The following is a 24,264-nucleotide window of genomic DNA, read 5'->3' as shown; positions in this document are numbered from 1 at the left end:
GCACCAACATCTAGGGGACAGAAATGGAAAAAAAATAAAAGGACGATATGCTCAGAAGTCTAATTGCGTACTAGATCTTACAAAAAATGAAGAACAACGATACCTGATTATCATAGCACCATAATTTCCATAGCTTAACTTCATTATCAGCACCAGCAGTTGCGAGCCTGAGTTCGTTGTCATTCGAAATGACTTGGAAGTCGCAGGAATAAATGGGTTGAGTTCCATGCCAAGCAATTTCCGGCAGATTGAATTTCATTTCTGAAAAATAAGTGACATGCTGTGAAGCGACGTTGTAGTAGATTAGTTATTCAGGTGCGTTCAGCAAAATTTTACTGCCATTTAATTCGTTTAATTCGCAAAAATTTAAAATGGGAAAAATTGGGAACAGATAACTGTTTGCGTGCTCTCGTTTATTTCCGAAGATGAATTGGCGTAAATCCCGAGCAGTTTAAAAATTCACTGTTGGATCACCGAAATTTACTGAAGTAAAAATTCCATAGTAATAGTTTCAGGTTACGTTTTTTTGGGGTAGCCGTGGTGACCCTTAAATGGTATTGATAATTGGAGCAAGTTCACTTCATCAAGCCCTTGGTTCAAGAAGAGATCAATAGTTGATTATAATACAAATATTGTCCCAACACGTATAAAGTGAGGCGGCAGCCTGTCTACATCAGCAAAGAATCCAAACAAAACGGTACATCAAATATTGAAGAAAGTCGACGGAAACGTGATAATTTGGCACGACGTAATTAACAACACGATAAGCGAACATCCCCATGATAAGCGAATTCCCCTTGATACCGACAAGTTAATTACAGAAATCAAATCGCTATCGCTACCTAGAATAAAGGGATTATTATACACCAAACGAGAGGGCGCACCTAATATCTTCAACGATTAAAAGTCTAAACTATCGATTCCTGTTGTACACGTAGTAAACGATCTTCTGTCTAAAAAGAAAACACAGGCCACAACTAGTGAAAGAGTATCATCATCTGCACCAGATTGACTTCCTTGCATTGCATAATTGAAATTGTTGTTAACGTACAACCGGAGGATACAATTTTTTGCACATGGTATCAAAAACCATCAGATACTGGAACAAATCTGAACTATCGTAGCTGTGCACCCCTTCAACATAAGAAAAGCATAATACCGGAAACAATACACCGCTTGTTCCGAGGCTTATTCTAAGCATTGGGTAGGGAAAATTGTCAAGGAAACAATTAACCAGCTGCCAATGAAAGAAATAAAAAGACATAACACTGGCGTAGCCATGAAACAACAGAAAAACACTTAGAAACAACAATTTCTATTTCAGCACAAAGGCAACTTTTCTAATGAATTTGTAAAGAAGATGAACAAAATTCATCCTATACGCATTTTAATTTTCACCACTCGGAAACTTAGCTCTTTACCTAGCCTTAAGTCTAGCTCTGACAAAGATCTCAAATCACTTGTGGTTTATGAACTCACTTGTAATCAATGCAAATCCATCTATGCAGGGCAGACAAGCGGACATATAACCACAAGGGTTACAGAGCATGCCAAAGAGGAGTCAACGACAGGAATACACGCAATTTAGTGCAACGGTGATGAAAACATTTTTGCAGTGGAAGATATTAGACCTAGGTGGCAACCAATCTAAGTTATTGACACTAGAGGTGCTTTATATAAGAACATTGAAAACGGCCTTCAACACGCGCGACAAATACCGAACACGAAACTTGACACTGAAAGCTTAGTTTGGAGAAGAATTTCCAACATGACAAAGAGACACGTTACAAATCCAAAAATTCAACTTTACAATTGAACGGAACGAAGTAAATTGAAGATAATATAGGTATGAATCTCAATAATAAGCATGTCGATATGCAGCTGCTACATTAAATCAAAAACATGTAAACTCAGATGTAAAATTTCGTACACTCGAGTGTAGATATGTAAAAATTTGATTTCAATTTCCTTGAATGAGTAGATTTTTGTGATTTGCACTTTAATTTCAGGCTTTTCATTTTATCATTTTGTATTTTTTGTTAACAACGACTTGACATCGGTAAATTTCTAGCGCAGAAAAACAAGCCTTCATGGAAGCAACCTGCCAAAAAACGGGAAATAGCAGAAGTCAAAAAAGAAGAATCTTAGGAACGAGGATTTGTTGACCAGGTTCGACTGTTATCATTGAGGGGACAAGGAATTGAAGTTTGTTGTTCAGGTCCTGATTCAAGGTAAATTAGTCAGTTTCGGGAAAAGAAACTGATATTTGTTATACAAGTCTTCTTCTGCGCCTAGAGTCTCCAATTCATTTGATTTTTTATCTTTCAAAATGAAAAACCAAAAAGCTGATAAGTCAGTCCCTTGAAAATATATTGGCCTATCATGCAATGCCCACATGCACCTAAAATCCACCTGCACTGGTTTATCTGAGGTTGCATCAAACGGAATAAAGGAACTATGACAACTAGCTATGTTGCTCTGCAACAGCTGTGTGGAGAATAATAAGAGAGATAGTATCATTAGGTGCAGGGCCGTAGAAAAAAGAAATAAGAAACTAGACGAATAGAAAATGGGATTAAATGACCGATTATTGTCAATGGAAGATGGACTGACAAAGGTGGTTGCAAATAAAGCGGATTCGGCACTCAAAATAACCCGCAAAAAATTGGTAAGAGTTACATTGAGGCCATGACCGTGCAACCAATAAGGTCTGCCAAGCCCACAGACAAGTTAGACAAAGGACAAAATGAGAACGAGGATCACAATATCAGAAAATCAACCAGATTCCAAAAGATAAATGGAGACCCTGAGAAGCGCAAGCCAGAAAATTTTCTTCCGACAACAGAACAAATGAGAAAAGTGTTGAATGAAATTGGAGTGAGAGCCCACATAACAAAACTGAAAAGGCAGGGAGAGTTTGGCAAAAACTGTACCAATTTTCGAATGTTTTTGGTCAGTTTTTCAAACAAAAATAATTGCAGCTGTGTACTGGCTATCAAGCATGAAAACAAAAAAGAGCTTGCCGAAATTGAAGTTTATCTCTTCCTAGAGCGAACCAAAGAAGACTCAGTCAGAGAGATTATGTGCCTGAGGAAGAGGAGAAAACTCATAAACGATGATGTTCCAAAAGAAAATTGGAAAATACGAAACTTTGAACTCTTCAATGACGCTGAAAAAGTGGAGATAGAATCAAGCAAAAGAACGCATGCGCGACTCAACCTTGTTAATGTTCTCCACATAAACACAAGAAGTCTACTAAACATAACTAGAAGGTCCAATTTATCAGATTCTGTCACCCAGTTTGATTTCAACATGGTCTGTTTGACACAGACGGTGTCAACCAAAAAATCGAGTCATTCCAATTACTGCTCAAGAATTACTCTATATAGATCAGATAGAGAAATTAAAACTGATGGAAGAGTGACACGGTGGTGTGCTAATAACATAAAAAACCGATATTGACACAGAATCAATCATAATTGAATTAAAAGAATGCTGTATTTGAGTTAAAGTAAAAACAAACAATATTGAAATGGTCATCTGCAATTTTTAGAGTCCTCCGAAATCAAGCAAACCCGATACCCATATAAAAATTTTGATGAAATCATGACGATTTTTAAAGGCAGAACAAGAGCAACTTTAATATCTGGCGTTATCGATATTCCCTGAGGAAGTTTGCAAACATTTTGGAGTAATGACAGCAACGCACAAAAGGTACTCTGCCTAATTGAGGAGAATGATTAACAGCAAGTAATCAAAATTGAAAACTGGACACAGAGGACACATGACGTTGCCTTTTTCAAAAACTGCCATTTGTTTGCGACAAAAGATTCAGACTCCTCGAAAGTCTTCAATTGCTAGTACCAAGAAGCATAAAACATCTTGCTAGAGAGCCCTCATAAACAGCCACAAACGGGATTTAGAACTTTTTGGAATTTCGGAATTGCTGATAATGAAAACAAAATTGAGCTTCTAGAACTTACCAATTTTGTAGCATGCTGCCACACTAACAGAAAAATGTGCCATGACACCTAAGAATATCTGGACAGAGTGATTGGCATCCACGTTCTGCTAAGAGGAAGGCACCGCCAAAACTTTTCTCCTTGGATATCTTCTGGGACATCCAATTTGATTTAAAAAAGTCAGGACACAAATACAATTGTTATAGTAAATACCAACAAGCTACAAGAGAAATCAAGTTACGAAGCTCCAAAACATGATAACTATCCTGACCGAAAAATAACGATTTGAGCAGAAGGAAAGTCTCATGGCATCACGGGATCCAAAAAGTTTCTTTAAACACCTAAAAAGTCAATAATACCAAAAGCCTATCAAAACTGATTATAGGGGCTGGAAAGTCTACGTCCAATCTTCAGAAACAAATTAAATTTTTTAATCTAAAGCTAAAGTTTTCTCAATTGGTTTTCTCACCCAAAGCTAATTTCAACATTGAGGACAAAAATCCAAAAACTAGAACTGACAAACATGGACACTTCTAGAGTAGCACTCTATAACATCTTAAACGATCTTGACACTCGGAAATTACGGGGTCAAACGGCTACCCAACCCTGTTTTCTCCAAAAATTCTGTGGAATCAATGAGCAAAATCATGCATAGTTTAGCCGAGAGCATCAAACGACTAAGGAAAATTCGGGACCGTTGGAAAGTTGCAGCCGTAACACACATTTACAAAAATGATGACAAACAACTTGTTGAAAACTACCTTGCTGTTTCTCTATCAAACATAGATAGTAATGTACCTGATAAATGCCTTTAAAAAGCACTTTATCGACCCTTCATGAGATACTTGTGCGGAAAACAACACCGTTTTGTAAGGAAAAGATAATTTCTGAAAAATATGTTGTCCTTTTTGAAAAAAAATTGGAAAGCAATATTTTATAATGTGGTTAACGAGGTTCTTGCTTTTAACACTGAACTTTCAAAAACTCTTGAGAGAGTACCTCCTATGATCTTTTGAAAAAACTGAGCAAAAAAAGAGTTTGAGGGTGTGAATTGGAAGGATTTTTTGGCTACCTAACGGAAATGAAACAAAACGTAGGAGTGAAAAACGTTAAATCGGACGAACTTGAAGGAATGAGTGGTGTTACACAAGAATATCTGCTGGGATCACTACCTTTTCGCATTTTTAAAATTGAGCTACCAGATGTACTATCTTTTAGATCAGATAGAGAAGGTAAAACCGATGGAAGAGTGACACGGCGGTGTGCTAATAACAGTAAAAACCGATATTGACACTTAATCAATCATAATTGAATTAAAAGAATGCTGTATTTGAGTTAAAGTAAAAACAAACAATATTGAAATGGTCATCTGCAATTTTTAGAGTCCTCCGAAATCAAGCAAACCTGATACCCATATAAAAATTTTGATGAAATCATGACGATTTTTAAAGGCAGAACAAGAGCAACTTTAATACCTGGCGTTATCGATATTCCCTGAGGAAGTTTGCAAACATTTTGGAGTAATGACAGCAACGAACAAAAGGTACTCTGCCTAATTGAGGAGAATGATTAACAGCAAGTAATCAAAATTGAAACCTGGACACAGAGGACACTTGACGTTGCCTTTTTCAAAAACTGCCATGTGTTTGCGACAAAAGATTCAGACTCCTCGAAAGTCTTCAATTGCTAGTACCACGAAGCATAAAACATCTTGCTAGAGAGCCCTCATAAACAGCCACAAACGGGAATTAGAAATTTTTGGAATTTCGGAATTGGTGATAATGAAAAAAAAATTGAGTTTCTAGAATTTACCAATTTTGTAGCATGCCGCCACACTAATAAAAAAAAGTTCCATGACACCTAAGAATATCTGGACAGAGTGATTGGCATCCACGTTCTGCTAAGAGAAAGGCACCGCCAAAATTTTTCTCCTTGGATATCTTCTGGGACATCCAATTTGATTTAAAAAAGTCAGGACACAAAAACAACTGTTATAGTAAATACCAACAAGCTACAAGAGAAATCAAGCTACGAAGCTCCAAAACATCATAACTATCCTGACCGAAAAATAACGATTTGAGCAGAAGGAAAGTCTCATGGCATCACGGGATCCAAAAAGTTTCTTTAAACACCTAAAAAGTCAATAATACCAAAAGCCTATCAAAACTGATTATAGGGGCTGGAAAGTCTACGTCCAATCTTCAGAAACAAATTAAATTTTTTAATCTAAAGCTAAAGTTTTCTCAATTGGTTTTCTCACCCAAAGCTAATTTCAACATTGAGGACAAAAATCCAAAAACTAGAACTGACAAACATGGACACTTCTAGAGTAGCACTCTATAACATCTTAAACGATCTTGACACTCGGAAATCACGGGGTCAAATGGCTACCCAACCCTGTTTTCTCCAAAAAGTCTGTGGAATCAATGAGCAAAATCATGCATAGTTTAGCCGAGAGCATCAAACGACTAAGGAAAATTCGGGACCGTTGGAAAGTTGCAGCCGTAACACATATTTACAAAAATGATGACAAACAACTTGTTCAAAACTACCTTGCTGTTTCTCTACCAAACATAGATAGTAATGTACCGGATAAATGCCTTTAAAAAGCACTTTATCGACCCTTCATGAGATACTTGTGAGGAAAACAACACCGTTTTGTAAGGAAAAGATCATTTCTGAGAAATATGTTGTCCTTTTTGAAACAAATTTGTAAAGCAATATTTTATAATGTGGTTAACGAGGTTCTTGCTTTTTACATTGAACTTTCAGAAACTCTTGAGAGAGTACTTCACTATGATTTTTTGAAAAAACTGAGCAAAAAAGAGTTCGAGGGTGTGAATTGGAAGGATTTTTTGGCTACCTAACGGAAATGAAACAAAACGTAGGAGTGAAAAACGTTAAATCGGACGAAATTGAAGGAATGAGTGGTGTTACACAAGAATATCTGCTGGGATCACTACCCTTTCGCATTTTTAAAATTGAGCTACCAGATGTACTATCCTTTGCGTTGGCAAGGAGCGTGGAGAAGTACTGGAAGACTTGAATTCGATCGCGAGATTTGTAGCAGAAAATAGAATGGCCTTTTCCCGAGACAAATGTACGAAACTTCAATGGAAAGGATGAAACATACCAAATAGGTGACATCAAATTTTAACAACAAACAGAAGTGAAAGACTTGGGTGTAATGGTAGCTGGAAACTTGAAGTGGGCATGTCACATTGGAAACAGGCTGATAAATGCGAACAAAGTGTTACCTAGTTTAGAAAAAATGTTGCGAACGAAATTAAACCATTCACTGAACTCGGTTTACACAAATTGCTAGTGTTACCAGTCCTATTGTTTTGTTTGAGCTGTGCGCAGATCAGAAAAATAGATAAGTAAAATTGGAAAAACTTCAAAAGAAAGAAGTAAATTGGATCCTCAGTTAAAGCTGTGAACAATATATCAATCAACTCTCACCCCTCCTATGTATAACCGGTTGGATGATATCGTGACACTTTTTAAGGTAAAGAATGACTGAAGCGAACACATCATCCTCCCAGAAATAAACGAGCTTCCAGGAAGAAGTAAAAAACTGTTTTATTTACTCAACACAAGAACTGAAAAGGCAAGGGTCAATTCGTTTTCAAGACATACAAAATATTTGATCAATTTAACAAAGATACAGACTTCCTCAAGTCAATAAGATTGAAAAACGTGTGTTAAAGGCAATGTGGAAGTTTGTTATTGAAAGTTTTTGAGATCAAACAATATGCACATGGCTGCTTCATTGCAACTGCGGAACGTGCAGAGAGAATTGGACAAAAATTTAATGTGTGACTCTAAGGAAATAGTCCCCTCAGTGATAATTGAAAATCCCCAAAACAAATAAACAAATTAAAAATAAGTTTCACCTGAGGAAGAAAAGACGTTCGAATTTGGTCAATTAACTAAAGAATAAATAGTGTACAACAGCTGACAAACTACTTGATCTTGATAGTGAAAAGGAACAAATTTAAGGCACGTGTACATTGCCAGCGCACTGGAAATCCTGATTTTCAAAGAGTTGTTGAGCACTGCTGGGATACTGTTTCTGAGGGTAACAAAGCATTCGATTTCGAAGTGAAAGCAGATAAAAAGGCTGGATAAGTACAGTGTGCTCCACCAGGAACCAGCACGTGAGATGAAGTCGATGGGCATTGTTCAGCGCCACCAAGGTGACCTGAAAGCTCCTTGGTGGCGCTGAACAAGGAGCTTTATTGCCCCTGTTTTATTGCCCCTGTCCATGAGTAGTCTTCTTTGATGAGAAAAATTCTACCACAGCCATGGCGCAGGTACATTCTCAGACGTAAAATTGCATAAAACAATAACCAAATTATGTCGACATTTTAATTAAACAAACATACGTTAAATATCGAATAGCTTTTTTGGAACACAGTAGAAAATATAAAATTCCGCATTTTTTTTAAATTTTGAAATCCAAAAATGATTTTTGACAGAACAAGTGGTGCACAGTTTTCAGTTTGAATTCCTAAGGAAAGAAATAGGTCGTGCGGAGTAAGGCCATGGGTTGTTCGATGAGACACTTGAGGAGGATATCGATTGTCACTACATTGAGCTGATGGATCTTCTTCTCATCTTTGCTCTAACACATAAAGAGCATAACATTCAAAAAATTTTTAAAGCCCCCGAATACGAGAGGACAAGGCAACACTGTTGAGGTGAAATGTAAATTGAAAATAACCGTTTAAACAAAACCGAAAAAAACTTCTTCCGCCGAATGAAACAGCTGTACAACAATGTAAATTGAACTATTCAAAACTTGTATATAGAAGTATTGAAATATTTGGAGGCAGGTTAAACAAACACACTGTGACAAAAGCATACTGGCACTTTTTCGCAACCCAGTTCAGCACGGTAAACAAATGCTTTTGGCTTATAATTTGCAAATGTGACAATTGTAACAATTGGAAAAATATGAAAACTGAAACTGGACTGACAAAGCCGCCGAAAATGAAACCCCAGGAAACATGCTCGAGTTCTCTTCAACAACAACTACTACTACTATTACTACTACTACTACTACTACTACTACTACTACTACTACTACTACTACTACTACCACTACTACTACTACTACTACTACTACTACTACTACTACTACTACTACTACTACCACTACAACTACAACTACTACTTCTACTACTACTACTACTATTACTATTACTACTACAGCTACTACTACTACTACTACTACTACTACTACTACTACTACTACTACTAATTCTACTACTACTACTACTACTACTACTACTACTACTACTACTACTACTACTACTACTGTAGCAGAGAGCAATTTGGGTAGGGGCGGCCGCGGTTTCTGGAAAACGTCCGAGCTGCCTCAATTTTGATGTTTGAACTCAAATCAACCCCTGAGATTGAGTATTATGAGCTATAGTTGCCGATTACCGAAACGGCCTTAAAAACAAACCAGTAGTGGTCGTGCTATAGCCTTTCAAAAAATTTAATTGTTTTTTCTTTTCTAGCGTTTTTCTCCTTTTTTAACAGTAAAAGACCATTAAAATTGAACGTTATTTGATAGATTTTTATCTCTATTTTCTGAAACATGTATTTTTTTAAATTTCCGTTAAGTATTCTTTGAGATATTGAGCTATAGGAGTAGGGTGCATTTTTTGGCCGAACAGTAAGGAAAATTGAACAGGCAGTTTCTCTACGAAAAACTACTTTTTTTCAAAATTTTTTTTTGTTCCTGTCTTGTATGACTACTTTCTGTCATTTTTGTTCTTATGAATGTTTGACGTAGCTTTTTCAGATACGGTGAAAATTTCGGCCTATGAAATTGGTTTGACTAAGTCGAGTGCGTTTGGACATCCTCAGATCCGAAATGAGGTGATTTTTGATAAATGACCACAGAGTTCTGAAATTTGGCATGCAAGTTCGAAATAGTGCGACAACCCACCTCCCAAAAAACTGGAGCTTTTTATGTAGTGAAAAAGTAGAAAAAACACTTTGAAAAAAACGGCCTTCAAATATGGGTAACAGTGTTTGGATAATTTTTGGCCCAATTCTGATATTTTTTAATTGATTGCATTTTTTTTGCCTCAAATTTAATTTTTTGGCAGCGCAAAGATGAAAAATAGGAGTTGACATGCTGGCCATGTGTAAAAAAGTTAAAAATTATGTTTTAATTGTGTAAAAATATTAAATGAAAATATAAAAAAAAAGTTTTTTCAAAAAAAACTGTGGCCATTTCGATCCGGAATGTGCTAGTGTTTGAAATTTAACTTTTCCATAAACTAAAAATGCTGCATTTCAAATCTCATATTAAAAAAGACAAATTCAGACGAAAAAAGTTGTTCAAAAACAACCCCAAATTCTAAAAAAACACAAGATATTTTTTTTTATGTGTTGTCGGGAAATCCTTGATTTCGACCGTTTCCTTAGCCAAAGAATGATTTTTTGAAAAGCAAATCTAGTGAATTCTAAATGATCAGTATGAAAATTGGTTCAGAAATCAATATATCGATAATTTTTCTACTCAAATTTTTTTTTGGCACGAAAGTGCAAAATGGGTAACGGTGAGAATTTTGAAGTCAAATGAGCAAGGGTTACAGAAATGTCTACAAAAAAAACAATATAATAATCCAAAAACGCCAATTCTAAAACGCTGAGGTCTTTCAATTGTTATCTGAGAGGAATTTAAGTTATGGCATGCATCAAAACAACGCTTCTCAAGCATTAGAAACAGCTATCACCAAAATTTGAGGTCAGTTGGACGAAAATGAGTAAAAAAAATTTGAAAAATTTGATAGCAGAAAGAAGTTTTTCCAATTGTCTAAATGAAATAAACAAAATAATATTTTAGTGTCTCAGTGTGCAGGTTGCAAAACCTATTGAGAAAGCCTTTTAAAGCACGTTTCTCTGATAATCAATTTTTTTTTAAAATGGGTACCTTGTTCGAGATGTTCATTTGGCCATTTCAAAAAAGTTTTTCCCTAAAGAAGAATGAACTACAATCGTACTATTCTTTGGAACTAGTTTATTTTTGGAAAAGACCTCTCCATATTGGCCAAAACTAAACTCGATAAAAAATTTTAAAAAAACAGAAAAAACCTAATGCGTCAGAAAACAATTCTACGACAGCAAAAGTAAAAAACGAAAAAAGTTATAGTGTTTTCATTTTTCTGATCAACAAAATTTTTAAAGTTTTACTCAAACTCTTTTGGGGCATCGAGAAACCATTTTTTGAATGAAAACAAATCAAAATTGGCAAGAAAATTGCCAAAGTCTGCACAGTTGTTAAAACAAAATATACAAAATTGAACCACACTTGAAGCTGTTCAACTTTGTTTTTGTTAAAACTCAACGCCCTATTCTGTTTCTCAGGATTTTTCAGAAACAATTATGGATCAATTCCTTCCTCTAATTATATTTGAGACAAAAAAAGTACTTTTTTCAAATTTGGTAGTCTTTTTTTCAAATTTGGTACTCTTTTTTCAAAAAAAGTACTTTTCCAAACTTTGTTTTTGTTAAAACTCAACGCCCTATTCTGTTTCTCAGGATTTTTCAGAAACAATTATGGATCAATTCCTTCCTCTATTTATATTTGAGACAAAAAAGTACTTTTTTCAAATTTGGTCAAAAAGTGGAATATGGGTAATGGTGAAGTTTTTGAACTCAAATGCAACAGGGTTACAAAAATCTCTACAAAAAAGACCAATTAATGATCCAAAAATGCCAATTCTAAAACGCTGAGGTCTTTCAATTGTTATCTGAGAGGAATTTAATTTAAGGAATGCATCAAAACAACGCTTCTGAAGCATAAAAAACAGCTATCACCAAAATTTGAGGTCAGTTGGACGAAAATGAGAAAAAAATATTTGAAAAATATGATAGCAGAAAGAAGTTTTTCCAATTGTCTAAATGAAATAAACAAAATAATATTTTAGTGTCTCTGTGTGCAGGTTGCAAAACCTATTGAAAAAATCTTTTAAAGCACGTTTCTCTGATAATCAGTTTTTTTTAAAATGGGTACCTTGTTCGAGATGTTCATTTGGCCATTTCAAAAAAGTTTTTCCCTAAAGAAGAATGAACTACAATCGTACTATTCTTTGGAACTAGTTTATTTTTGAAAAGAGCTCTCCATATTGGCCAAAACTAAACTCGATAAAAAATTTTAAAAAACAGAAAAAACCTAATGCGTCAGAAAACAATTCTACGACAGCAAAAGTAAAAAACGAAAAAAGTTATAGTGTTTTCATTTTTCTGATCAACAAAATCTTTTAAATTTTACTCAAACTCTTTCGGGGCATCGAGAAACCATTTTTCGAATAAAAACAAGTCAAAATCGGCAAGAAAATTGCCAAAATCTGCACAGTTGTTAAAACAATATATACAAAATTGAACCACACTTGAAGCTGTTTAACTTTGTTTTTGTTAAAACTCAACGCCCTATTCTGTTTTTCAGGATTTTTAAAAAACAATTATGGATCAATTCCTTCCTCTAATTAAATTTGAGACAAAAAAGTACTTTTTTCAAATTTGGTAGTCTTTTTTTCAAATTTGGTACTCTTTTTTCAAAAAAAGTACTTTTCCAAACTTTGTTTTTGTTAAAACTCAACGCCCTATTCTGTTTCTCAGGATTTTTCAGAAACAATTATGGATCAATTCCTTCCTCTATTTATATTTGAGACAAGAAAGTACTTTTTTCAAATTTGGTCAAAAAGTGGAATATGGGTAATGGTGAGGTTTTTGAACTCAAATGCAACAGGGTTACAAAAATGTCTACAAAAAAGACCAATTAATGATCCAAAAATGCCAATTCTAAAACGCTGAGGTCTTTCAATTGTTATCTGAGAGGAATTTAATTTAAGGAATGCATCAAAACAACGCTTCTGAAGCATAAAAAACAGCTATCACCAAAATTTGAGGTCAGTTGGACGAAAATGAGAAAAAAATATTTGAAAAATATGATAGCAGAAAGAAGTTTTTCCAATTGTCTAAATGAAATAAACAAAATAATATTTTAGTGTCTCTGTGTGCAGGTTGCAAAACCTATTGAAAAAATCTTTTAAAGCACGTTTCTCTGATAATCAGTTTTTTTTAAAATGGGTACCTTGTTCGAGATGTTCATTTGGCCATTTCAAAAAAGTTTTTCCCTAAAGAAGAATGAACTACAATCGTACTATTCTTTGGAACTAGTTTATTTTTGAAAAGAGCTCTCCATATTGGCCAAAACTAAACTCGATAAAAAATTTTAAAAAACAGAAAAAACCTAATGCGTCAGAAAACAATTCTACGACAGCAAAAGTAAAAAACGAAAAAAGTTATAGTGTTTTCATTTTTCTGATCAACAAAATCTTTTAAGTTTTACTCAAACTCTTTCGGGGCATCGAGAAACCATTTTTCGAATAAAAACAAATCAAAATCGGCAAGAAAATAGCCAAAATCTGCACAGTTGTTAAAACAATATATACAAAATTGAACCACACTTGAAGCTGTTTAACTTTGTTTTTGTTAAAACTCAACGCCCTATTCTGTTTTTCAGGATTTTTAAAAAACAATTATGGATCAATTCCTTCCTCTAATTATTTTTGAGACAAAAAAAGTACTTTTTTCAAATTTGGTCAAAAAGTGCAATATGGGTAATGGTGAGGTTTTTGAACTCAAATGCGCCAGGGTTACAAAAGTGTCTACAAAAAAGACCAATTAATGATCCAAAAACGCCAATTCTAAAACGCTGAGGTCTTTCAATTGTTATCTGAGAGGAATTTAAGTTATGGAACGCATCAAAACAACGCTTCTGAAGCATAAAAAACAGCTATCACCAAAATTTGAGGTCAGTTGGACGAAAATGAGAAAATATTTGAAAAATTTGATAGCAGAAAGAAGGTTTTCCATTTGTCTAAATGAAATAAACAAAATAATATTTTAGTGTCTCTGTGCAGGTTGCAAAACCTATTGAAAAAACCTTTTAAAGCACGTTTCTCTGATAATCAATTTTTTTAATGGGTACCTTGTTCGAGAGGTTCATTTGGCCATTTCAAAAAAGTTTTTCCCTAAAGAAGAATGAACTACAATCGTACTATTCTTTGGAACTAGTTTTTTTTTGAAAAGACCTCTCCATATTGGCCAAAACTAAACTCGATAAAAAATTTTAAAAAACAGAAAAAACCTAATGCGTCAGAAAACAATTCTACGACAGCAAATGTAAAAAACGAAAAAAGTAATTGTGTTTTCATTTTTCTGATCAACAAAAATCTTTTAAGTTTTACTAAAACTCTTTCGGGGCATCGAGAAACCAATTTTCGAAGAAAAACAAATCAAAATTGGCAAGAAAATTGCCAAAATCTGCACAGTTGTTAAAACAATATATACAAAATTGAACCACACTTGAAGCTGTTTAACTTTGTTTTTGTTGAAACTCAACGCCCTATTCTGTTTCTCAGGATTTTTAAAAAACAATTATGGATCAAATACTTCCTCTAATTACTTTTGAGACAAAAAAGTACTTTTTTCAATTTTGGCCGGAAAATGGAATATGGGTAATGGTGAGGTTTTTGAACTCAAAATGCGCCAGGGTTACAGATATGTTTACGAAAAAGACAAGTTAATGACCCACAAAATGCCAAGTTTAAAACGCTGAGGTTCTCCAATTGTTATTTGAGAGGTCGTGAAATTGTCGAACGGATCAAAACAACGTTTCTGAAGCAAAAAATACAGCTATTACCAAAATTTGAGGTCAATTGGACAAAAATGAAAAGAAACTGTTTGTAAAATTTGACAGCAAAAAGCAGCCTTTCTTGTTGTCTCAAAAAAATAAATCGATAACTTCACTATAAATATGGAGCATTGACGCTTACAAAAGATTAAAGCATGCAACATAAGCTTTGCCTAAATCAACCTTAACGTTTACAGTTGAGCAAAGTTTTATCAGGACAAAAGCTAAAACAAGTCACAATTTAAACTGGAGGAGTCTCTGGATTCTGGAAATAGGCTTAAAATGACGAACACAAACAGCAGATTTTATGGTGGCCAGAAAAAAAGGGGGACCATCCAAATTGGAGGCCAAGCCTCCAATTCGGTCGGTCCCCCATTTTTTTTTTGAAATTTTTTTCTTTTTTTTCAAGTTTTTCAAGTAAAACCCAACTTTTTTTGCCAATAACAAGCACACTGTTGCCTACACACAAATTTAAAATTATTATTAGTAACCCGAGAAACGATTTTTACACTTTGCTGCAAAACTTAAATAAAAATGGCCAAAAGAGAACAAGAAAAATAAATTTTGGATACAAAAGATGGACCTTATCGCAAGAGACCTAGGCCAACAATTCTGAAATGGATCAAAAACACACACACTGATAACTTCACTATAAATACGGAGCCATTGACGCTTTCAAAAGATTAAAGCTTGCAACATAAGCTTTGCCTTAACCAGCCTTAACGTTTACAGTTGAGCAAAGTTTTATCAGGACAAAAGCTGAAACAAGTCACAATTTATACTGGAGGAGTCTCTGGTTTCTGGAAATAGGCATAAAATGACAAACACAAATAGCAGTTTTTATGGCGGCCAAAGAAATTGGGGGACCATCCCAAGTTGGAGGCCAAGCCTCCAATTCCGGCGGTCCCCTATTTTTTTTTGAAATTTTTTTCTTCTTTTTTCAAGTTTTTCAAGTAAACCTAACTTTTTTTCCAATAACAAGCACACTGTTGCCTAAACACAAATTTGAAATTATTATTAGCAACCCAAGAAATGATTTTTTCACTTTGCTGCAAAACTTGCACACAGTGATAACTTCACTATAAGTACGGAGCCATTGACGCTTACAAATGATTAAAGCTTGCAAAATAAGTTTTGCCTTAACCAACCTTAACGTTTACAGTTGAGCAAATTTCTATCAGGACGAAAGCTAAAACAAGTCACAATTTATACTGGGAGAATCTCTCGATTCTGGAAATAGGCTTAAAATGACAAACACAAATAGCAGTTTTTGAAAGTTTACCAAGTTCCTACAGAGGCATTAGCCTGTTATGTTGCATGAACAAATTGTTCACGGGTATCATTTACCAGCCTTTGCAAACATAGGTCGAGAAAAATCAAATTTTATCGCCAATATGGTTTCAGACACAAACTGTCATCAACAATCGACGCAGTTTTGCACTTGACAAGAGCAATCAAGCATAACATCATCTGCAGTGGCAAATAATATGCCTGCTTCATTGACTACGAAAAAGCGAACAGGAACATGCTGCCTACAAAACTGATAAAAGTGGGGATGCATGGGACCATTATACACAGAACACAATCAGTGCTAAAATGCAACTTCCAGCAGAAACTTGATGAAGATTTCTTGTCAAACGAGATTGAACAGAAAACAGGAGTAGCACAAGGAGACAAATTCTCACCACTCTTGTTTAGTTTATTCATCGCTGATTTGTATTTTGAGCTGAAATGCAAGGGTCTAGATGTTATATTTTACGCTGGCGACTTTTTACTTGGGAGCCAAAAACAAGGCCAACTACAACAAAATTTGAATAACCTGAACACGTATTGTAGCCGAAACTAATTGAAAATTAACGAAAAGAAGACAAAATGCATGAAATTCAGAAGAGGTGGCCGTTTAGCTGTCGATGAAAAATTCAATATATCGAAAAGAGAAGTTGATTTTTTTTGCCAATAACAAGCACACTGTTGCCTACACACAAATTTGAAATCATTATTACTAACCCAAGAATTGATTTTTACACTTTGCCGCAAAACTTAAATAAAAATGTCAAAAGAGAACAAGAAAAATAATTTTTGGATTCAAAAGATGGACCTTATCGCAAGAGACCTAGGCCAACAATTCTAAAATGGATCAAAAACACACACAGTGATAACTTCACTATAAATACGGAGCCATTGACGCTTACAAAAGACTAAAGCTTGCAACATAAGCTTTGCCTTAACCAACCTTAACGTTTACAGTTGAGCAAAGTTTTATCAGGACAAAAGCTAAAACAAGTCACAATTTATGCTGGAGGAGTCTCTGGATTCTGAAATAGGCTCAAAATGACGAACACAAATAGGAGTTTTTGAAAGTGTACCAAGTTGCTACAGAGGCCTTAGCCTGTTATGTTGCATGAACAAATTGTTCACGGGTATCATTTACCAGCCTTTGCGAACATAGGTCGAGAAAAATCAAATTTTACCACCAAGCCAATATAATTTCAGACACAAACTGTCAACAATCGACGCAGTTTTGCACTTGACAAGAGCAATCAAGCATAACATCATCTGCAGTGGCAAATAATATGCCTGCTTCATTGACTACGAAAAAGCGAACAGGAACATGCTGCCTACAAAACTGATAAAAGTGGGGATGCATGGGACCATTATACACAGAACACAATCAGCGCTAAAATGCAACTTCCAGCAGATCCTTGATGAAGATTTCTTGTCAAACGAGATTGAACAGAAAACAGGAGTAGCACAAGGAGACAAATTCTCAACACTCTTGTTTAGTTAATTCATAGCTGATTTGTATTTTGAGCTGAAATGCAAGGGTCTAGATGTTATATTTTACGCTGATGACTTATTACTTGGGAGCTATTGCAACACAGTTTGAATAATCTGAACACGTATAGTAGCAGGAACTGGTTGAAAATTAACGTAAAGAAGACAAAATGCAGGAAATTCAGAAGAGGTGGCCGTTTAGCTGTTGATGAACAATTCTATATATCGAAAATAGAAGTTGAATTTACTAACACCTTACTGACATACTGATAAAACTATGGTAATGCGGGCAACAATTTCTGCAGCATAGATTTTAGTGTTACTGAGAGAACGGAAAAACGTGTGGTAAGAAACACAACAAACTGCAACATTCAAGATGATTTTTAACGTTTTTCTCCAATTACCTTTTTTGAATTCCATAAAATTAATTCGTAGTCCGAAATGTCAGCAAGTTTTGCGATGAAAGAGCAACCCACAAGGTTAATTACGCTGTAAATGAGCCTTATTATAAAATGTAAAACCTGCCTTTGTTGTAAAAATGTGACATCACATTTCATACCGACAGATGGAATTTGACTGAAATTGTTTCTTCTTATGTAAAAAAGCTTCTTCTGTAAAAAAGCACCCAATTATCTGTGAGTTCGGAATCGATTAAATTTTGTCTTCTGAAGTTAGCTTTTGTAAATTTTCTCTAATTTTCAGCAAAAAATAAGAAGCTGAGCACTGTTCTTACGCGAATGAAACGAAAATACAACTCACCGAAAAAAAAAACATTTTTTTTCGAAGCAAAAAAACACAATTCAGGAGTAACGACACATTTTCAGCTTTTTCTTCAAAAAATTGCTTTATCTAGACCTATTATCGGCTATTTTTTTGTGATTGACTACAAAATTACAAAATACTACCCAAATTTTACTCTAGTCAAATAAGTCATATGACTGTGAGTGAAAATGGGTATCGGGAGAAAACTTAAAATGGTCGCAAAAATAAAAGTGTAATTTCGGCACCCTCGGATCTTAATATGGGTACCAATTTCAAAGCTTAGTTTGGTCATCTTAATACGGGTAAGGGTACATTCTGTGGCCAAAGTGTAATATGGGTGAAAAATGGTCCATATTACACTCCTGCTACAGCTACTACTACTACTACTACTACTACTACTACTACTACTACTACTACTACTACTACTACTACTACTACTACTACTACTATTACTACTACAACTTACTACTACTACTCCTACTACTACAACAACTACTACTTCTACTTCTACTGCTACTACTACTACTACTACTACTACTACTACTACTACTACTACTACTACTACTACTACTACTACTACTACTACTACTACTACTAATACTACTACTACTACTACTACTACTACTACTACTACTACTACTACTACTGCTACTACTGTTTCAACACTTTAATTCTAAATATGAAATAAAGGCACGGTTGGCAACAAATACAAACAAAACAAGAAGAGTTATTTGTTTGGTTATTCTGTGAAGTGCTGTACGACGAAATTGTGGAAGGCATTCTTTGACCCAGTTGCTGCTTTCTCCTGCAATCTGGTGAACGATACTTTGTTTCGTACACAGTCTCCTTCGATTTGACTCATCCACGTTTTCCGTTGCCCCCCAGGAGCGCGTCTAGCATGGACGTATTGATCGGGCGGGTCCCAATCGAAGGCACTGCGGGCTAATCTTCCTGGTTCCATTCTCTGGATGTGTCCGTACCATTTTATCCGTTTGAGCATGATCATCGTGGATAGTTGGGGCATTCGTGATCTTGACATAATTTCTTCGTTCGTTGCTTTCTCCAGATATGACACACGTAGAATTCTCCGAAGACAACCACAGTGGAAACTCTCAAGTTTTCTCTCCATTAATTTCGAAAGAGTCCAAGTCTCTGAGCTGTACAGCACGGCTGATAAAACGAGTGCTTTGTACAAATTGCACTTGAGGTGCACGCTGAGCTGCTTGCTCTTCCAGAGATTTTGGAAGTTAGCAAACCGTTGTCTACCTTCTGCAAGTTTGCAATTGACTTCCTGCAGGTCTCCATGCTTGAGGCTGACATATGATCCGAGATACTTGAACGCTTCTATGTTTTCAAACTCGTTTCCGAGAACATCTTGTACTTTGCAGGAAAACACGCGTGTGGCAACTGCTTTAGGTTTGCCACAGTATCTCGATTGGTGAACTTTTCGGCCATTGACTGTTTTGAACTTTCTTTCACACTTGTCACAGGTAAGGCTCGCCTCTAGTTGCTCGAACTTTGACTTGTCGACGACATTCTTTGACAAACCGGCTTTGCAGAATCTTGTTTGGTGCAATTTGCGTCCGGTAACTGTACTGAATTGCCGCTGACAATTCTGACATCTTAAAGACTCTTGGTCAGCCACCACTGACCGACTCTCATTTTCTAACGACTCTGAATATGCTACCGCAGATTGTTGTTGTGAAGCTACCAACGCTGGCTTAGCCACCGCTAAGCTTTTCAATCTTAGCTTCCGGCCATCTTGTGTTTCGAACCAGCCCGCTTTCTTTTTCGTTCCCAGCAGCACCTCCGTGCTGATGGTTAGTCGTGACTGGCTAGATGTCTCTGCCAGGAGTCCTAGTTTGCCTTTATGCGTTCCAGTGAGTATCTCCACGTTCTGTTGGATACTAGGCACTGCAACAACATTTGGGCTGCCGCATTTTACGCCCATATTCTTTGTTTTGGCCACATTAATCTTCAGACCAGCGGCTTCCGCAAGGGCCTCGATTCGATGTAGGTTTTCTTGCACCTCACTGTCTGAGACCCCCACGAGAGCAACATCATCAGCAAAATCTAAGTCAGCCATCAATCTCCCAATGTCTAATCCTCCATACACCGAGTTAGCCAAAATGTAGTTGATGACAAGGCCGAATAGGATTGGGGACCACACATCACCCTGCCTAACGCCCGTTCTGACATCAAATAAGCGTCCTTTCTCACCTTCGGCTTTGACTCGACATTTGAATCCATCATAGCTGTTTCTTATGATGTTTATCACTTTTTGCGGAAGACCAGTGTTTCATTATCTGGTACATCTGCTCACGATCGACAGAATCGAATGCCGCTCGAAAGTCTATGAAACAAAAGCTAATATCCAATTGAAACGCCATTGATTTCTCTATTATTTGACGCAGGGCAAAGAGTTGGTCGGCGCATCCTCTGCTTTTTCTGAAGCCGCACTGCTCTTCCCTTAAGACTCGATCAACTGAATCTTTGCATCGATTGAGAATAACGGAAGCGAACACTTTGCCTGGTACTGACAATAGAGAGATCCCTCGGTGGTTCGAACACTCTGACCTCTTTCCTTTACTCTTGTATAATGGGACAATTTCTGCTACCTTCCAGTCATCGGGCAGAACTTCCGTCGACCAACACTTATCTATGATGTCCCAGAGCCACTCGACAATACCCTTGTGTGCTTTCAACATCTCACAGGAAATGTTATCGGGTCCACTTGCCTTGCCATTCTTCAACCTGCGGACAACTTCAAGCACTTCTTCAAATCGAATTGGGCTCAGGTCAATCGACAAGCTTTCAGCTGCTTCATCGGGATCCAATCTCGTACTGAGGGATTCAGGAGTTGACTAAAATGTTCCGTCCAGCGTTCAAGTCGTTCCTCTTTCGTCCGTAAGTTGACGCCAGTGCTTGAAACTAATTTGGTCAACTGGGGACTCCAGTTTCGGCAAATCTGCTGTGATGCCCCAAAAACCTCCTTCAAGTTGCCTCTGTCCGCAAAGCTCTGCACTTCTTGGCCTTTGCGTTCAAGCCATGCCCGTTTGTCTGCACGTAGAGCTTTTCTGACTTCCTTACAGCAGTTTGTGAACTCTAACAACGCCACCGCGCTGCTGTGTTTCTTCAACTGTAGATCAGCTCGTTTCCGGATAAGTTCCAGAGAATCTGGAGAAATCCAAGGTTTGTTCACTCGCTTGTCCGGAAGGAGGCATTTCACTGCTGCTTGGTTCAGGGCTTTTCGAAAATTGTCCCAAGACTGCTCTGTATTCTCGAAATCGCCGCTCTTATCAAGATGTAATAAGTCACGCGTTGTTTCATCTTGCAGCTTTGCAGAACTGATTCTGGGCGTGAAACATGGCTTTTTAGACAAAAGTTTCATAGATACTTCCGCAATGACCAGTTCATGATCGGTAATTGTGGTTTTCCCTCTTCTGGTCCTCACATTCGTAAGACATCCTCTGTATCTCTCTGCAAACAGAATGTGATCCAGCATCTTTTTTCGACAACTCGGATCGGGAGGGTTGTAGGTGTACCGATGCACTTGTCGATGCTGGAACCATGTACCACCTACGAGCAATTTGTGTGAAGTGCAAAATGATAACAACTTTTCCGAGTTTTCATTTTCTTCACCCATTCCAAACGGGCCTCTGCAGCTCATGGTGTCATTCAACTGGTGTCCAGGCTCTGCATTGAGGTCACCGATGACACAAATACGCTCCCTATGTTTGAAGCTGGAAACTAGGTCTGAAAGTTGACTCCAAAACAAATCCTTCTCTTGGAGACTAGCTTCATTCGTAGGTGCGTAGCAGACAACAACAGCTAGATTGGCTCTCCTCCGAGCCGCGAACTTGACGTAGCAAATACGTTCACTTAGAGCCACTTGTTCTACGATGCTGTTTATCAATGACTTCTTTACAGCAACGCCCACTCCTCCTTGTCTCGACTTTACACCAGACAACCACGAGTCAGACAGGTAGAGCTTGTGGTCTCCGAGATCAATTTCTTGCTCCTGCAATCTCGTCTCCTGCACTCCCAGAATATCCAACTTGTATTTCGCCAGATCCATTTTCAAAGCCTCTAAAGATCCGGCTTGGGTCAGTGTACTGCTACTACTACTACTACTACTACTACTACTACTACTACTACTACTACTACTACTACTACAACTACCACTACTACTACTACTACTACTACTACTACTACTACTACTACTACTGCTACTACTACTACTACTACTACTACTACTACTACTACTACTACTACTACTACTACTACTACTACTACTACTACTACTACTACTACTACTACTACTACTACTACTACTACTACTACTACTACTACTACTACTATTACTACTACTATTGCTTTTCTCAGGAAAAATATGAAAAAAAGAATTTTACCATAAATTGTGTACAATATTAGAAAAGAAAGGAGATATCATTCCGAATCGATTGGTAAGAGATTTAAAGACGGCAGGGCAAAGCTGTTTGAAAGACGGTACAGTTATTTTGTGGAATGCATATTATTTATGTTGTTGCACTGGAATGTGTTGAAATGCCGAAGATTGTCTGATCCTGGAAGTCTTATCATTAAGTCCAAAATCTTTAATCAGAGACAAGTTTAATGATGAGCACTTCATTGCGGAGGTAAAATGATTAATTTATGAGTTACCTGAGAAAAATACCGACTGTGAAAACATAAATGAAATAGAATCGTCAAGATAATAGTACGCCAAAAAATGTTCGTAACACACCAATGGACAGAGGGATTAAAAAAGTTCAGGATTTTTTGAAGGATCAAAAAACACTAGTTGTACCATTTGATAAAGGGTGTGGTTTTTGTGTGCAGGAAAAGATTACAATTTCCTTACAAAACCTTAGTGCCAGTCCGTTTGAGGCTCGAATTGGAGAAAGTGACAATCTAACCGTAAAAACAGAGAAAGAGATATATATCAGTTTGAATCAAATAAAAAACACGGAATGCTAAGCGAAAAGATTTATCAAAGACTGAAGACAACTGAATCGCAACCAGCCACGCTTTATGGACCGAGCTAAACTACATAAAAACGGTACCCCTCTTCGGCTTGTTCTCTCAATTTGCTCTAGCAGTTACCAGAACCTCAAAAAAATTGTATCTCTCTTTTTCCTTGTACACCAATGCACCGGTTGAGGAGGCAATTGAAGTTACGTTGAAAAAACTGTACTCCACTGTCAATGTTTCTAAGATTCCGCGGTAAGCTATGAAGAACCTCATTTGTCTAGCCGTGACGAATGATAACTTTAAGTGCAAAATAATTTACACACAATCGGACAGCTAGCCATTACTGCTTTACTGGCTGTAATTTTTTGGCAAATTGTTAGATGAAATGTTCTGAGAAGTCCTTGTATAAATTTTAGAAAAGATTTAGAAGTTGACCCACAGGACTTAGAATTTTTCAAGAGATATGTAGATGACATAGTGTGCACTGTTGAGATGAACCCGCAAGATAACCGGGAGTATGCAAATTCTCTTAACAAAAACTTCACTATTGAGGACACCCAACGCCGATGAAAACCGGCGTTCCAAGATTTGAACATTAACTTAAACGATGAAAGACAAATTAGCTGTCATTGTTATCAGAAATCTACTGATACTGCCATAAACCTAAATTTTGGTAGCTTTGCACTGTTACAGCATAAAAAATTGTGATTCAATAAAATATTTTGAATGCAACCAGTAATTGGAAATCTTTCCATGTAGCTCTCAAGAAAAATCAAGATCCAACAAAAGCCCCTAGAAATCAAGATCCGAGAAGGTTGCAACAAAAGCCCCTAGAAATCAACAACATCTCAAGGCAAATATAAATTTTTAACAGAAATGAGCTGAAACCGTCGTTCATGTTCAACACAAAGGAAACATCACCTAAATCTTTGCAAGTTGACTAAAAAAAATTGTGTGATATTCAATTTATTTTCACAACAACAAATTAAGAATTTCCCTGCCCACCATGAAAACACCTGTTTTATAAAACTTGGAAATCACATGTCACAT

At 36.4% G+C, this 24,264-nt stretch overlaps 2 protein-coding genes across 2 annotated transcripts in view; both read right to left on the bottom strand.

Annotated features, from left to right (window-relative positions):
• LOC142341742 (chromatin assembly factor 1 subunit B-like) overlaps positions 1-553 on the bottom strand; it is a 45,095-nt gene extending 44,542 nt beyond the window's left edge. Inside the window, exon 1 of the mRNA XM_075392919.1 lies at positions 104-553. Coding sequence (XP_075249034.1) covers positions 104-259 — 156 coding nt within the window. The 5' untranslated portion in view covers positions 260-553. The remainder of the gene's footprint in view (positions 1-103) is intronic.
• LOC142341744 (E3 ubiquitin ligase Rnf121-like) overlaps positions 1-24,264 on the bottom strand; it is a 168,264-nt gene that overhangs the window by 93,761 nt on the left and 50,239 nt on the right. The window lies entirely within an intron of this gene.

Source organism: Convolutriloba macropyga, chromosome 6, assembly GCF_964194025.1.
Source record: "Convolutriloba macropyga chromosome 6, txConMacr16.3, whole genome shotgun sequence".
Taxonomy (NCBI): domain Eukaryota; kingdom Metazoa; phylum Xenacoelomorpha; order Acoela; family Convolutidae; genus Convolutriloba; species Convolutriloba macropyga.
Note: the sequence above shows the minus strand (reverse complement) of the source record. Positions and strands in the feature narration are given on the sequence as shown.